General features: G+C 35.5%; 2 protein-coding genes across 2 annotated transcripts; one reads left to right on the top strand and one right to left on the bottom strand.

The window, feature by feature from the left end:
* The first annotated feature begins 3,713 nt into the window (after window positions 1–3,713).
* LOC18040955 (probable cellulose synthase A catalytic subunit 3 [UDP-forming]) lies at window positions 3,714–9,086 on the top strand. Its single transcript, XM_024184277.1, is given in 13 exon segments — window positions 3,714–3,794; window positions 3,876–4,074; window positions 4,197–4,496; window positions 4,590–4,764; window positions 5,142–5,408; window positions 5,499–5,844; window positions 5,934–6,071; window positions 6,154–6,279; window positions 6,382–6,594; window positions 6,707–6,989; window positions 7,585–7,781; window positions 7,878–8,228; window positions 8,326–9,086. Coding segments are annotated over 13 exon segments (3,261 nt in total). The 3' UTR covers window positions 8,911–9,086.
* Window positions 9,087–9,460: 374 nt separating this feature from the next.
* On the bottom strand, window positions 9,461–12,972 carry LOC18043083 (centromere-associated protein E). Its single transcript, XM_006435453.2, has 3 exons — window positions 11,999–12,972; window positions 11,075–11,761; window positions 9,461–10,500 (listed from the first exon to the last, which is right to left on the bottom strand). Exons 1-3 carry the CDS (start codon window positions 12,875–12,877, stop codon window positions 9,919–9,921), a joined length of 2,148 nt encoding a protein of 715 aa, XP_006435516.1. The 5' UTR covers window positions 12,878–12,972; the 3' UTR covers window positions 9,461–9,918.
* Between the last annotated feature and the right edge of the window lie 3,160 nt (window positions 12,973–16,132).

The raw sequence follows: 16,132 nt of genomic DNA on the forward strand, positions 1-16,132 counted from the left end.
GGGGGGGGGGGGGGGGGGTTGAGCAAAAGTGCTTCCAGTCCGCGTGATTTTGTTGTAGATTACATTGGATTGGCAAAAAATTTACCAATTCATCGGTTAATTTTCACAACTTGCAATGAAATTTGAGAGATAGTTATTGTTTGTATTTTATTTTTTCACTTGTTTTAATTAATTAATTAATTAATTTTGTAACTATATTAAAACAACTGAGAATAGTTTTTGGGATAAGCCTAATCTGCATTTATTTTAGATGGGTTGGATGAGTTAAGTGCCTATTTCTCAAATATCTCTCACAAACATTTCATGAACTAAAAACTTAGAGTTGAGCTCCTAAGACCTCTTTAAAAACCTTATGAAACCCTACTTACTATATTTATAACCTTACTTCTATTAAAATTATGAAAAAGGATAAAATGTTATAATGGAGCTAATTAGATTTTAAAAAATAATAATAATACAATTAGGTAATTTATTACTTCATTGTCTTAAAATTATTTTGAGTTTATTAAAAAAATTTAATTATAGCATAAATCAATATTTGAAGATGGGAGGGTTCGTAATTTATAATTGTAAAGATATTTTAATTTATTTAAATTCATAGCTGTCCTTTTATGTAATTTCGTCTAGCAATAGAAGTATGCTTAAATTTCTGGTCCATTAACTGTTTTGTGAGATACTTATGAGCTAAAAGAGCAGTCGTCATCAGGTTTTTCATGCTTACAGGGGGTTATTATAAAGAGTAATGATATTTAACTCCATTTACTCATCTCATTCACCCTCACTTTTTAAGTAATCTCTTTATTTCCATAATTACTCTTATTAACATTATTTTTTTTTTTTTTTTTTTTTTTGGGGGCTGCACACACACTCTCTCCCAAATCGAGCGACCTCAATGCAAAAGTATCCAACCACATTGGTTTGCAACCCCTTCCAAATATGCGTCTTCCACGTCATTTCAGTTGCCATAACATTGCTCACAAATTGCGGCAACTGAAAGCATTGTATTCCCGTCATTGTTTCTGATTCTGACTTGTTCTCCTGACACATGGGCAAAAAATACGAAGCTAAAAGATTTTCCATGGAGTACAACATTTTACGGTGGTAGGCAATGAATGAGATCATCTGCCATAAAGTATTATTAAAAACACCAAACGAATTGAAGAGATATCTATTCTCACATGTCATTGTATTTGTTGCTTAAATTATTTATTTGTCTACTATTTATTTGTATTATTAGAAGTACTTGATATATAAAGAAGAAGCCATCTTATAGAAGCAAGTCTTGTTCCTGCTATGATCAGTAATATTGGAAGGCAATGTCTAATTGAGAGGGAAAGAGAGAGCTGGTTAGAGACAAAAGAAAATAAAAAAATTAAATTGTTAATAACGGAATTCATGGAAATAGATATGTTAAAAGAAAATTATCTATCGACCACTTAATCTTTCAAACTTTATTAAAAAACCACAAAAATAATTTTTAAGTAACAATCCACCAGGTTTACAGAATATATCATTGTTCCACTATCATCCAAAGTCCATGAGAGAATTTAACATAATCTTTGATAAAATGATTAATTCATCCCTTTAATGTAAAATTACTATTTTATCCTAACTAAATGACAGAAAAATTAGACGACTTTGGTTTTTGTTTGTAATTTAGATATTAAACAATGAATGAAACAAAAATAATGAAAATTACAATAAATGAAACAAAATTACCAAAATTAAAACAAAATTAACTAAAAGAAGTAAAACCCAAATCTAATCCTGAACTCAACCCAATGACCACATTAGAACCGCACACTAAACCAAAAAAAAAAATAAAAAGAATTCAAGCAAAGTTGCAATAGAATCAATTTTTTCTTTTTTTTTAAAAAAAAGAAAGAATTAGCAGCAGTAAGACACAAGGCTAATCATCGATCTTATTTAAAACTAATAAAAAGTAGAGAAGAAGAAAACACATCATTCACTATTCATGTGAGAGGGGTGTAAGGTACATGCATGTAACTTAGCATTAGCCTTCTAACAGTGGAACTATATTTTGTACACTTCATATGAATTACTGCTAAAAAAATGTTTGTGTATTTTCAATAATGTCTACAAAATTAAATGGTCAGTAGATAATTTTCCTAGGTTAAATTAAAATGTGGAGGTTCAAGCAGATCAAATATTATTCTATTGTAAAACATCAATCTCCAAAATATTTTAAAACTTTCCCACATTTTAAAACCTAGATTAGAACACTTCTATATTTATATATATATATATTATCCTCCATCACAATGAAATCAGATACTTCTTAGCCCAGTTGGCTCATTTCAAGACTAGAGACGTGATGTCAGCAAAGACTATCCAACTTTAAGAAGCCAAGAGTCTCAATAAGAAAGGTTAAATTATTGTTAAATCTCTATTCGAGGAGGGAAATAGTCAACGACGGTCCAAAAGGACATAAAGATACCCTTAGTCCACTTTATAAGGGCATTTTAGCCTCACACAAAAAAAAAACAAGTCTTCACTCTCAAAAACACTCAAAATTTCTCTTATCCAAGAGTTTCTTTAAAACCCCTCATCTCCTTCAACTTCTAACCGACTTGACCATCAGAGAGCCATCACCGACCACTACTGATGTCGCCTCTAATGACCGTTTTCTTTGACTTCATATTAATCTCATCCACGACCATCCCAACAAAATTTAATGCGATTTTAAAATTATTTTGGATTTTCCCGCACTTAAAAATTCTAGACCAGAAAACTACTATATATATATATAATGCTGATTTGGTACAAGATTCAGTATTCAGAATTTATTCAACTTCTGGAAAGTTATAAATAGTTTTCTCAAATTTTGATAAATTCGAAGATCTATAGCATAGGGTTTAAGGATGGGCGGAAGAAACTATGCCACTAAACATTAAATATTCTGGTAGAAAAGTGTGATGACTTCTGTAAAACCAATCATTGGTCGAGGTGAAAGACAGACAGATATAGTAGATAAACGAATAATATATTCCTGAAAGATTTGTAAATCTGGCACTCACTCTACCTCCGTGTTCACAATTTATTTTTTTCCTATCTAATTATAGTAATTAGTTTTAAAAAAGTGTTTTTAGTTTACAATATGGCGGAGATGTAGATGATAGAAACGAGTGGTACAAACGCTGGACTGGACTCTAGTTTTTGTTTATGCGTTTTACGCATACCATGGTAGTAGTAGGAACTATTATTATTACTTTTTTCTCAAAAAAAAAAAAAAACTAACTAAATTGCATCTCCTTCGGTTATCTTTTGCTGAAATGAGATTTATTGAAGTGAAGCTGTACCTTACCTTAATAAGGAATGGTAAAACAATTAATAGTTAGGAGGCAGGCCTTAATTTATAACTGATTGTTGATTGAATTGATATGTTATGAGAAGCAAAGAATTGTACCCCAAAAGGAAGCAGGGCCAGGGGCCGCAAAACGAATAGGAGGGTGCTTTCAATTTGGAGATCTTGAGACTTTAATCAATATAAAAGATCATAGAGGCAACAGTGAGATTTTTAAGCATGATGAAATATTTGGAGATATTGGTCTGTACTCTGTTCTATAGCCGCCGATACTATTGCTATTTGATAAAATTAAGCTGTCTCCAACTCCAAGTCCATATCAAAATTTGATCTCCATATTACATGTATACTGTATATCACTAAAAAGTAGAAGAAACAGAAGGTTAAAATGGAGGTCAGTGCGGGTTTGGTTGCCGGCTCTCACAACCGGAACGAACTCATAATTATACGCAGAGATAGAGAATCTGCAGTAAGATTGCTCTTACACAATTCATTCACATAAACATAGAGATATGCTTTATTAATTTATTTAATGTTGAATTTGTAGCAGGCTAGACCGTTGCAGCAATTAGGTGGACAAAAATGCCATATATGTGGAGATGATGTTGGTCTCCCTGTGGATGGAGGAGACCCGTTCGTGGCCTGTAATGAGTGTGCGTTTCCCATATGCAGAACTTGCTACGAGTACGAACGCAGAGAAGGAAATCAAGTCTGTCCTCAGTGCAAGACCCGATTCAGACGTCTCAAGGGTATGTTTACTGACCTTTTTGTTCCACTCTTCTTCTAATCCTCCAATTAGGTATAGATGTACGTACATATGTATTTAAACGTATGATCGTACGCATGTTTTGTTAATTGAATTCACCGGCAGGTAGTGCCAGAGTTGAGGGTGATGAAGAAGAGGATGACATTGATGACTTGGAGAACGAATTAAATTTTGATGGGACTGATAGACGGCAGCATGGAGCTGAAGCAATGCTTCATGATCATGGTGGTAACATCAGCTATGGCCCTGCTTCTGATTCCTACTTGCCTAAGGTGCCCCTTCCTCAAGTTCCTATGCTTACCAACGGTCAGCTGGTTGATGATACTCCCCATGAACAACGTGCTTTGGTACCTTCTTTCATGGGAGGGGGCAAAAGGATTCATCCTTTTCCTTATTCAGATCCTGGTAAACTTTAGGGGAGGGACCTTGCTTATCCTTTCCTGTTCTTAGTATCCTTTCTTTCTCCTTACTGGCATTTGTTTAATTTTCATTGGGCAGTGCAACCCAGATCCTTGGATCCTTCCAAGGACCTGGCTGCTTATGGCTATGGTAGTGTTGCTTGGAAGGAGAGAGTGGAGAATTGGAAACAAAAACAGGAAAAGCTACAGTCGTTGAATAATGACACTGGCGGCAAAGACTGGGGTTACAATATTGATGCTCCCGATTTTCCATTGTCAGTACAATCCTTCTTGTGTTTTTTTATTACCCTCCTTGTATAACAAGCTACATCGATTTTTCTTTTCCAAAATTTATTTTTATTTTCTGTATTAGAACAACAGATTAGTAAGAACATTAATGGCATCCATGAATTACATTTTCTCTCATGTAATTTATTTCTTTCCTCAATTGTAACATTATTTAATTCTCCTAGTGATTATTCTGTCTCATCTTTGATGTTACCGCTCTTGATTAAAACTATCAAAACTATGCATCCACTCTACATGCCAATTGCTTTAAGGTTTTCCCTTTGATTCTCCTCCTTTCTTAATCAATTCAATATCCCACGGATCTCTGATTATGTGAAGCTGCGCTTTTTCCTTTGTGGATCAGAATGGATGAGGCAAGACAGCCATTGTCAAGAAAGATACCTATTCCGTCCAGCCAAATCAACCCTTACCGGATGATCGTCATAATTCGACTTGTAGTTCTCGGGTTCTTCTTTCATTATCGTGTTATGCATCCTGTGAAGGACGCATACGCACTGTGGGTTATATCGGTTATCTGTGAAGTTTGGTTTGCTCTTTCATGGATTCTTGATCAGTTTCCCAAGTGGCTCCCTATTGACAGGGAAACTTATCTGGACAGATTGTCTCTGCGGTGAGCAATCTGTTCATTATTCGTGTTTTCGAGAGCTAACTATCCTGCTTTTGAATAAATTTACACCTCTTGCCTCTATGTGTCTGTTAGGTATGAGAAACCAGGCCAGCCTTCTAAACTAATGCCAGTTGATATTTTTGTAAGTACGGTTGACCCAATAAAAGAACCGTCATTGGTGACTGCAAACACAGTTTTATCCATTCTTGCAGTGGACTATCCGGTTGACAAGGTATCATGTTATGTTTCTGATGACGGTGCTGCCATGCTCACATTCGAGGCACTATCAGAAACGTCTGAATTTGCAAGGAAATGGGTTCCTTTCTGTAAAAATTTTAAAGTTGAGCCCAGGGCACCAGAGTGGTATTTTGCTCAGAAGATAGATTACCTCAAAGATAAGGTTCTTGCATCATTTGTGAGGGAACGAAGAGCAATGAAGGTAAATACTTTTCTGCTCACCATCACACCATGTTCATGATGTCATTCTCTGTGCTTCTACAGTATCTCTTATGCTTATCAAAATTCCAGAGAGAATATGAACAGTTTAAGGTTCGGATAAATGCTTTGGTAGCGAAGGCACAAATAGTCCCAGAAGAAGGGTGGACGATGCAAGATGGGACTCCATGACCGGGCAATAATGTCCGCGACCATCCTGCCATGATTCAGGTACATGTATCTTGGTTTTCTTTTTATGTGAAATCCATCACAACCCATTCTGGCGTAACATGTTTTTCATAAGACTTCGTAGATTTTTCTTGGCCCAAGTGTTGGGCTTGACACCGATGGAAATGAATTACCACGCCTGGTATATGTTTCCAGAGAAAAGAGACCTGGGTTTAATAACCACAAAAAGGCTGGAGCAATGAATGCTTTGGTAAGCATCTAAAGGTAAAAGAATCAGTTTTGTCATATTATAGTGCATTTCACTGAAACTTGATAATTTGTTGTGTTTTCTCGCGGCCTTGTTGCTAAACAGGTCAGAGTGTCTGCTGTGCTCACAAATTCCCCTTATTTGTTGAATCTGGACTGTGATCATTACATTAATAACAGTAAAGCTCTTAGAGAGGCCATGTGCTTCATGATGGATCCATTGCTAGGAAAGAGAGTATGCTATGTACAGTTCCCACGGAGGTTTGATGGTATTAACCAGGATGATCGATTTGCCAACCGGAAAACTGTGTTCTTTGATGTAAGCATGCATCTACAGGTTTTTTTTTTTTTAAAAAAAAACCTTGATTGGTTTATTTCTTTAGCAAGTTCTTCTTCTACTATGAAAAACTAATGTTTGTCTCCCACTTTAGATTAACATGAAAGGTTTGGATGGCATTCAAGGGCCCATAAATGTTGGGACGGGGTGTGTTTTCAGAAGGCAAGCATTCTATGGTTATGATGCTCCCAAAACCAAAAAGTCACCAACTAGAACTAGCAAATGCTTGCCTAAGTGGTTCTGCAGTGGACACTGTTGTTCTGGAAGGAGGAGGAAGAAGAAGATAAACAGACCAAAGTCCGAAATAAAGAAAAAATTTGCAATGAAAGATACAGCTCCTATGTGTGCTTGGGAGGGTATTGAAGAGGGCATTGAAGGTAATTCCTGTCAATGTGGAATACATCTAAATCAGTTATGACTGCCTACTGCTGTTTTTAGCCTTCCTTTTTGCTCCATGATATTTAAGAATTGACAGAGCCGCAATTTCTAGAATGCGTTGCTTAAGCAACTGAAAAAGTTTGGCTGGAAACTCACTCAGGCTTTCCTATTGACTTATTTTGTTAGTAAATATTAGTTGGATGTTTCCCACCTGTCTATTGATTAGGCTGGTTTTGAATTTTGGACTTGACTATGAGGTGTGATATCATCCTGTAGACTTTCAGGATAATTTTGATAAAACCTATACATAGGAGTAGCTGGATATTAATGTTTGTCAGGATGAAATTATGCCTGTAAATAGGGTTATGTTTTTTATTTTTATGTCCTTTTATTGTTCTAGGCTCTTGGTGAATTTTGGTCGGTAAATTTCTGTATGCTTATAAAGAGTCACTTGTAATATATTCACCTTCTCAATTGTGTGTGTGTGTGTGCGCCGAGTAATATATACCGAGTCCAATACACACACACACACACACTATTTCTCCGGCAAAAGTCAATTATTTTGCCATCTAACTTTGAAGGCTTTGAATGCAGGAGCTGAAGGTGAAAAGTCCGATACGCTGCTTCATCAGGAGTTGGAAAAGAAGTTTGGGCAATCTCCTGTTTTTGTGGCATCTACTCTGCTGGAGGATGGTGGGACACCAAAAAGTGCTAGCCTTGCATCTCTGCTGAAAGAAGCCATCCATGTCATTAGTTGTGGCTATGAGGTTAAGACAGAATGGGGCAAAGAGGTAAGATCAATGTTTGAAATCTTGTACTAAGATGTTTCACTTAGATGTTGATGTTGACATCCTAATTTAGCTTTGCTAACTTTTCGTACAATGCAGGTTGGTTGGATCTATGGTTCGGTTACAAAGGATATGTTGACCGGTTTAATAATGCACTGTCATGGATGGAGGTCCATATATTGTATTCCTGATAGGCCTGCTTTTAAAGGACCTGCGCCTATTAATCTTTCTGTTTGTCTGCACTGGGTATTGCGATGGGCCCTTGGATCAGTTGAAGTTTTTTTGAGTAGACATTGTCCTGTCTGGTATGGTTATGGAGGGGGTTTGAAGTGGTTGGAGCGTCTCTCTTATATAAATGCCTGTCTGTATCCCTTTACTTCAATTCCTTTGCTGGTCTATTGTGCTCTTCCAGCCGTATGCTTGCTGACTGGAAAATTTATTACTCCAGAGGTGAAAGGATGGCTTCGCTTTTTTAAGTTACTAAATTTTGCTTGAGATATAGACTTAATGAATGTTACTTTTCTTTAATTTTTTGTTCATATTGCAGCTGACCGCTGTTGCTGGCTTGTATTTTATGTCACTTTTCATGTGTATTTTTGCGACGAGCATCCTCGAAATGAGGTGGAGCGGGGTTGGTATTGATGAATGGTGGAGAAATGAGCAATTTTGGGTAATTGGGGGGATTTCAGCACATCCAGTTGCCGTGTTCCAGGGGCTATTAAAAGTTCTTGCAGGTGTTGATACAGACTTCACTGTGACATCAAAAGCAGGGGATGTTGAAGCTTTCTCCGAGCTATATGCGTTTAAATGGACCACTTTACTAATTCCTCCAACAACATTGCTAATAATCAACCTGGTAGGAATGGTTGCTGGAGTTTCAAATGCTATCAATAATGGGCATGAGTCATGGGGGCTTCTGTTTGGAAAGCTCTTCTTTGCCTTGTGGGTTATAATTCACCTCTTTCCATTCCTTAAGGGTCTCATCGGTCGACATAACAGGATTTCAACCATCGTTGTAGTGTGGTCAATTTTGCTTGCATCCATCTTCTCCCTGTTGTGGATTAGGATTGATCCATTCTTCGCCAAGCCAGATGGTCCACTCCTGGAGGAATGCGGATTGGATTGTCATTAGAATTGGCCGGTGAAGTTGACAAATTGACATCTAGCGTCTGGTATGGTGAACTCTGCAGGCTGTAGATCTAGCTTTACTCCGGTGGTTTGAGGCTGTTAAGGAAATTGCAAAAAAAGGCCTCCTTGATTGTTTATTGGTTTGATTCACACAGGGAAGAGGGGTTGAAATGAAAATATGGCCGCTTTGTATTTATGATTATTTTCAGGAGTCCCTCTCTCTCATTCCTTTTGATTCGCAATAAAAGTGGGCTTCGTCCTGTTTTATGAAAAACAAATTCGTAAACGTGACTGGGTTGACGGTTTTCTGTTGGATGGAAGGGTATCTAAAGTAATAGCAAGTCTTTATTTATTTATTTTTGTGTTTTATTGAAAGCCCAACTTACAGCATTTGCGATGAGTGGTTCATGGACTGACAGGAGATTGGTTAAGACTTGCATACATTCATAACCGACAATGTCATTCATTCCAGAGAATTGGTGCAGCGCCGCACGTAAATCAACCAATTAAATTATCCATTTAAAAGAACAGTTTATGAAGCTCTAATTGCCACAGTACAAATGATTTTGGAACCAAATTATATGATAGTTATTGCTAACAAGATTGAACAAATTGAAATTGATCCTATTGTATAGGAATATAGGACAAGGAGACCAAATATGGAAAACACAAAATGTTACTGAAAATTGCTTGGTAGATACACAGGAACACAAAAGATGATTCAGATTTTTTCTTTTAAAAAATTTCCATTTTCAGCCTATTTTTATGGTGTGCCCAATGGCTATGCCAAAGTGATAACTGGCAAGATAACAAGATACCTGAAAAGCAAGGATCAAAAATCAAAACCCACAATCAGACCTGAATGGGAGTGCAACGGGGAGTCACTTCTCATAGCATCCAAGAAATTGATGAATCGAGTAGCAGAAATACTGAAGGAAGTATGATGTTGCCAATAATGGCTGCCCCAAATGCCACACAAAAGGCTTTGCACAATTGTCCAAAAATAGGCCGACTAGGCTGCTGAAAGATGGATGGCTGCCACCAATTCTGCTAGCTGCTTCCTTCCAAAGTTGGTTACAAGTTCCATGGAGATGAAGTGTTCTGGTAGGTTTGTAAACTCCTCCTCTTTAAGGTTAGCTTCTTCAAGTTTTTTAGCTTCTTGACCTGCTGCTTCAGCCTCGGCAAGTAAAAGGTTAGCTTCTTCAAGGTCACCCAACTCTAAGGCTGCTGATCTTTCTGCTGTGGCAGCACCAGCAACTATACGTAACCTCTGGAATCTGGCCATAGCCACCTCTTTTTCCTTGGATGAGATTAGTCCTTCAATCTCCTGCAGTCGGTTAATAGTGTCTTCGATATTTTCTTCAAGCTTCTCAAGCTCCAAAACGGCCTTCTCCATTTCTTGCTGCAAGCCATCTTTTTCAACACTCAATGACTTTGCCTCAGCAGCTAGTCGCGCAGCTTCCTTGAAATTTCTTGCAGCAGCAGCAACTTTCTTTTCTGCCTCGAGGTCTGGCACTCTTTTGTCTATGAAAAAAATTCTCTGTTTGAAGGATGCTATATTTTGCTGGATGTTTGATTTTGTTGAAGATAGTTCCTAAGAAAAGTGAAGAAGGACATCTATTCAGCAAAAAGCATCAGATAAGACAGAAATGTGGAATGAAGGCAATATAAATCAGTTAATGTCAGCAATTGCAAATTGATCAGTAACTTCTCATGCTTTCCCAAATGCAAAAGGAGACATAAGCAAAAACAGATAAGAGCAAGCAACTCTTTCATATCTTCACACAATAGTTTTATGCATCTAAGGTATCGACACATTTTCACCATTTTAGCATCCAAAGAACACAATTGCAAAGAATATTGGGTTGAATGTTCTCCATTTTGAGGATTCTAGCATCGACTTTATAACTGTGTGTTTCTGCTTTAATTTTGAAGGTATATCAGCAAAACTGTTTGGTAAACATCTGTTTTACTTGGCAAATAATGTGCAGCAACAACCCACTCAATTATACTTGATTACTTAGTAGCTCCATTTCATAACAGATGCATTAAAAGCCACAACAACTCAAACTCAAAAGTACCCTAAATATCAAAATTAATACCAACACCGCTACAAGATTTTAGGATATAGATTAAATTCCATAAAATAATTGGGAAGTAAAGTTAACCTGTAGAGAAGCTCTTGCGGCAGAAGCCTCCTGTTGCAGAGTCTGGACTTCTGCTGAAAGCTTTTCCTCGGTCTTGGCAAGCTTCACTTTATCTTCCCTAGACTTCAAAATGGATGACATTAGACTTCTTCTTAGTTCCACAACTTCCCGATATTCTTTTGCCTCATCTGCGGAAACTCTGGCAAGTTCCTTCAGTTTTGTACCCCTGTCTACTTCATCATTTAGGAACTTATCGATTTCCTTCTTTTTCATTGACATCGCTTCACTCTCCAAGTTCAACTGAGAAATGATAGATTGCAAGCTATCATACTTTGCATTAATGCTAGATTGGTACTCCTGAAAGTCAGAGACCACAATGGAGATCCTTTCCTCAACTGCTCGGATATTAGAGTCATTTTCAGCTATCTCCTTCTCTTTATCTCTAACTAACGCAAGTAGTTTTTGCAGTTCATTGGTCAGAATATCCTTTTTCTTATAAAGAATTTCTTTTTCTCTCAAGTCATCTTCAACCGAATGCTCAATTGAATTATTCAACACAGCACGAGCTTCATTAACTAAATGCGATTCAATTTCTAGTTCTATCTTCCTACCCTCCAAGGCTTCAGTTGATGCAAGCCATTTCTCCATTTCCTCTGAAGATAGTGATTCTGCTTTCTTCAAAAATGTATCCGCACTATTTGAAGCATCCTGGGGGATAAAAGAGCAACGAGGATAACCAAATTGTCAATTTTTTTTCCAATTTTTGTTTTGCAGAAACTAAAAGCTATTCTGACAATCTTAAATCTGTTTCTGAAGATCCGAATACAGCGATCAGAATGTATGGACAGGCAGGTAGATCAAAATATTAAAAAATAAATAAATTTCTAGAATGGACATGGGCGGTAAATAAAAAAGAGAGAGACTTGAAGAATAAAGAGTACTGACAGCAGAGAAATGGTCGAGCAGGGAGGCACAATCTTGCTCAGCAGCAATCTGGGAAACAAGAACGTCGTACATCTTGGAATCAATAGCATCGCAGTGAGCTTCGGCATCTCTGAGGGCAATGAGAAGAGATTGTTGATGAGTCTCAGCAGCAGCAAGGAGGTCGCTGATCCTCTGGGCGGCTTCAAAATCTTCAGCCTCGCAGGCTTCATCTAACTGCTTTTCAAGTTGAGAGTGCCTTAAGGAAGCCAATTCAACATCATCGGCGGCTTTCCTCCTTCTGCGGATGGAATCCTTGCGTGCAGCAGATACCGAGGCAGCCAATTCACGGGCACGGTTGAGTTTATCGGAAATCACGCTTCTTAGATACTCAAATCTTTGATGGGGATCGTTATTGTTAATTTCGTTTACTACTACAGGTACAGATATGCTTGAATATGAATTCTTTGAGGAGGCCTCTGCATCGACGTCGGCCTCATCAATTGTACAAGTAACATCGTCATCATCACCAGCATCGTCATCATCAGGTGCACTACTAGAGTGGGGAGTCGTATCTCTACCGTATCCGATCCGTAAGCCAGCAGCTCTCTTTTTCTTTCTAGAACTCTTTGTTTTCGTATACGTAATGGAAGGGGAAGATTGTGGTTGGGTTTGTAACTGTAGGGTGAGGTCGGAGAATAGGTTTTCCTCAAGGGGCTCAGATGATACTGCTGCTTCGATACAAGTATCAATATCATTAGATTTAGCTGGTGATTCAGATTTATTAGGATTAGGATTTGCTTTAGGAACATCATCTTCCTCTAAGCTTTGCTCTGCTGCCAATTGGGATGGTGTAAACAACACCATTCCTTCAAACAGTGAATTCATCTCATCATCTTCCATTTCTCGCCCGCTCGCTCTCAGCTCTGTCTTTATTCAATCAAACAATCAAATCAAAACTGAGGTCGTCTCGTCTCTGCCATCTTTGTACTGCTAAAGCTTTGCTTCCGCCGTCCTTTTTTTTTTTTATTGGTTTATGTCTGGGCCTTGTAGTGTTTGTGTTGGGCCTTAACAAAACTGTCCTCGGCCGTAGTTATTCGGCCCCGCATTTCATCTCATGAGAGCCCACTACTATTGAAACGATCATAAACAGCAACGGTTACGGTGCTGTATTTACTTTCCAATCAAACTCAATAACCCAGCATTTTTTCTCTTTATATTTTTACTTGCGTATTATAAGCCCCATGTTATGAAATAATTGTAATTACGTGGATGTCCATCAAAACAACTCTTCATCTCTCATAATTTTTATTATCTTATGAGAAGGTATGATTAATGATGTATCCATTTATTAATTATTTACTTTATTTGTATGGTTATAAGACTATAAAAGGAGGGTTCATCTACTTATACGTATAGGTTTGAGATTTAATAAAGTTCCTCTCTAAATATTGTGTCTCTTATTTGTTTTCTCTCTTGCTCTTGTTATATTGTTGTCCTTCTAATTGATAAATAGTTTAACAAGTTATCAGCACCAGTCTCTAACTAGAAAGTTAGTGTGACAAATTTTTCTTCTTTCATCTTAATCATAAAGGTTTGAATTGGACTATCTCAAGGAGAAATTTTGAAATTATAGTGCAAATATGCTCCTGCAGTAGCAAATATAAATAGAAATTAAAGTTATGTTAAGAGTGTGTTATACTTTTCACACTGATTTTTACATTTTCATTTTTATGCTAAATATAATTTAATTTACAATTATACAATTTTCCAATGACTTTGTAGGCATAAGTTAAGATAAAATATGTTCCTAAAGAGCTATACTAAAATTGGTGATATTACTCAATATCTTGTGTTCGAAGGATAGTAAAATTAAAATAATAATTTTCCTTCATCATATATCATTTCCTATGAGAGGAAAGATTATAAATTTTATGAAAAGATGACTATAAATTTGTTTCATAAAACAATATGAAGGAAAAGTATTATTATCAAGAGTTGAAGAAATATCTTTGAAAGCTCATAAAAAGAAATCATAAAGAATATTGTATGGTTCCAAAATGCTCTTGAAGTAACAAAGCAATAATCATGCCAATTTAAATTCAGGATATTGAAAATATATTTTGAAAGTATATTCAGAATACTTGAAGGATTAATTAACGTATTGTTAAAATGTTTTTTCATGTGTCCTGAAGGATGGGAAAAAAATTATGATTCTCTTCTATTATCATCTCCCTATAAGAGTAAAATTATTTAGTATCCTTAAGGGGATTATTCATTCTTTTGGAAATAATATAAGCATCTCATCAATATTTCATCAACAGTAAATTAGTTTTTGGTGCAAGAGAAAAATTAAAATTGACATAAGACTTTTGTCCACAAAAATTTAGTTGTTATAATAAAATTTTCATAATCCTGAATAAAATTATATGATTGGCCAAATGAGATTTTTCAAAGCTTCTGCTAAATATGCCTCTACGAGGGCTAAAGATCTCTCTTTCTTAAATTGCATGTTTGTCCTTTATAGGACAACTATAAAACTCGGTTTTATTGAAGAAGATCAACAAAATTACAAATGATGATATTCTTTAATTAAAATGATGTTTATATACTTTTAAACTTTCAAAAGATGATTTTGTTCCTACAGATTATTTTCACCAAAGTACTGTTAGTTACAACAAATTATAATTGATCTTTGAAGTACCCGTGTTATTTTGAGGGGGAACATATTTAACAATGGGAGTTATTGATATGGGAGACTACATGCATTGTACTTTTTTTTTCCTTCACTAGGCTTTTGTTTGATTGGGTTTTTTCTAATAAGATTATAATGAGGCTGTTTGCACCTCTATAAGAGATAGATGAATAATGTATTTTTTTTTCTTTAGCTAATATTTTTCCAATAGGGTTTTCACTGGCAAAGGTTTTAATAAGACATTCTTTGTAGGATGGACATTCAAGGAGGAGTATTATGAAATAATTATAATTATGTGGATGTTCATCAAAGGAAATATTTATCTCTTCACCAAATAACTTTTCATCTCCTATAACTTTTACTATCTTATAAGAAATTATGACTAATGATATATTTATTTACTTCATTTGTATGGTTATGAGACTATAAAAGAAGGATTCATCTTCTTATATGTATAGACTTGAGATTGAATAAAATTCATCTTTAAATATTGTGTCTTTTATTTGCTTTCTCTCCTTCTCTTGTTATATTGTTATGCTTTTAATTGATAAATAATTCAATACCCCAAATGTTTTAATTACTTGAAACAAAATATTTCATTCAGTCTATAGTGATTTGATGAGCAGTACAACACAATCTTAGCTTTATTTTATTTTATTTTATTTATTTATTTCTTTTTCACTCCAAAATGTTAAACTTTAAAAGCTTATTTGTCTAAAGAGCCTCTAATAGACACTTATCTAGCAGTTGATCTTAAAAAAGGAAAAAAAAATAAATAATGGATGATACACTTGCATTTAAATGTGTTGATACGATTCTTTAAAAAGAAAAAGATAGTTATGACAAAACACAAAGAAATTTAGAAGTAAAGGGTGCAAAAAAAGGGTTTATGAGATAAAAGGGGTATTTTAAAAATTCATAGGGTATAAAAGAAGAGTAATGATACAGCCACAAACTCTTGTACAAACTTATTTTGTACAAACTGATGTGGCATGATAAGATTGGTTGAATTAAATATTACTTGGCCCACATGATTTGTTTTTATTAATTTATATTTTCATTCAACCAATGAATTAATGCCACGTCAGTTTGTACAAAATAAGTTTGTACAAAATAAGTTTGTACAAGAGTTTGTGGCTGTATCATTACTCATAAAAGAAAGTGGGATCTTGTGATATAATATGTGGGGTTGAATATCACTACTCTCAATCTTTGGCTATGATCATTGCATGACAAACAAACCCATTTGCTTTAGAGTGGAGATTTTTAACATCCATCTAAAATGCTTATAACACCCCCTTTTGGCTTTTGAATTTTTTTTTAATTCCCTTAGTTTAATTGATAAAATGCCAATTCATATATAAAATTAACCATCCTTTTTAAAAATTATATCAAAAAAATAAATCCTAGAATATTAAATTTCTCTTAAAATTTTTTCTTCTTATTATATAATTTCTTTATCT

Source organism: Citrus clementina, unplaced genomic scaffold, assembly GCF_000493195.1.
Source record: "Citrus clementina cultivar Clemenules unplaced genomic scaffold, Citrus_clementina_v1.0 scaffold_5, whole genome shotgun sequence".
Classification (NCBI taxonomy): domain Eukaryota; kingdom Viridiplantae; phylum Streptophyta; class Magnoliopsida; order Sapindales; family Rutaceae; genus Citrus; species Citrus x clementina.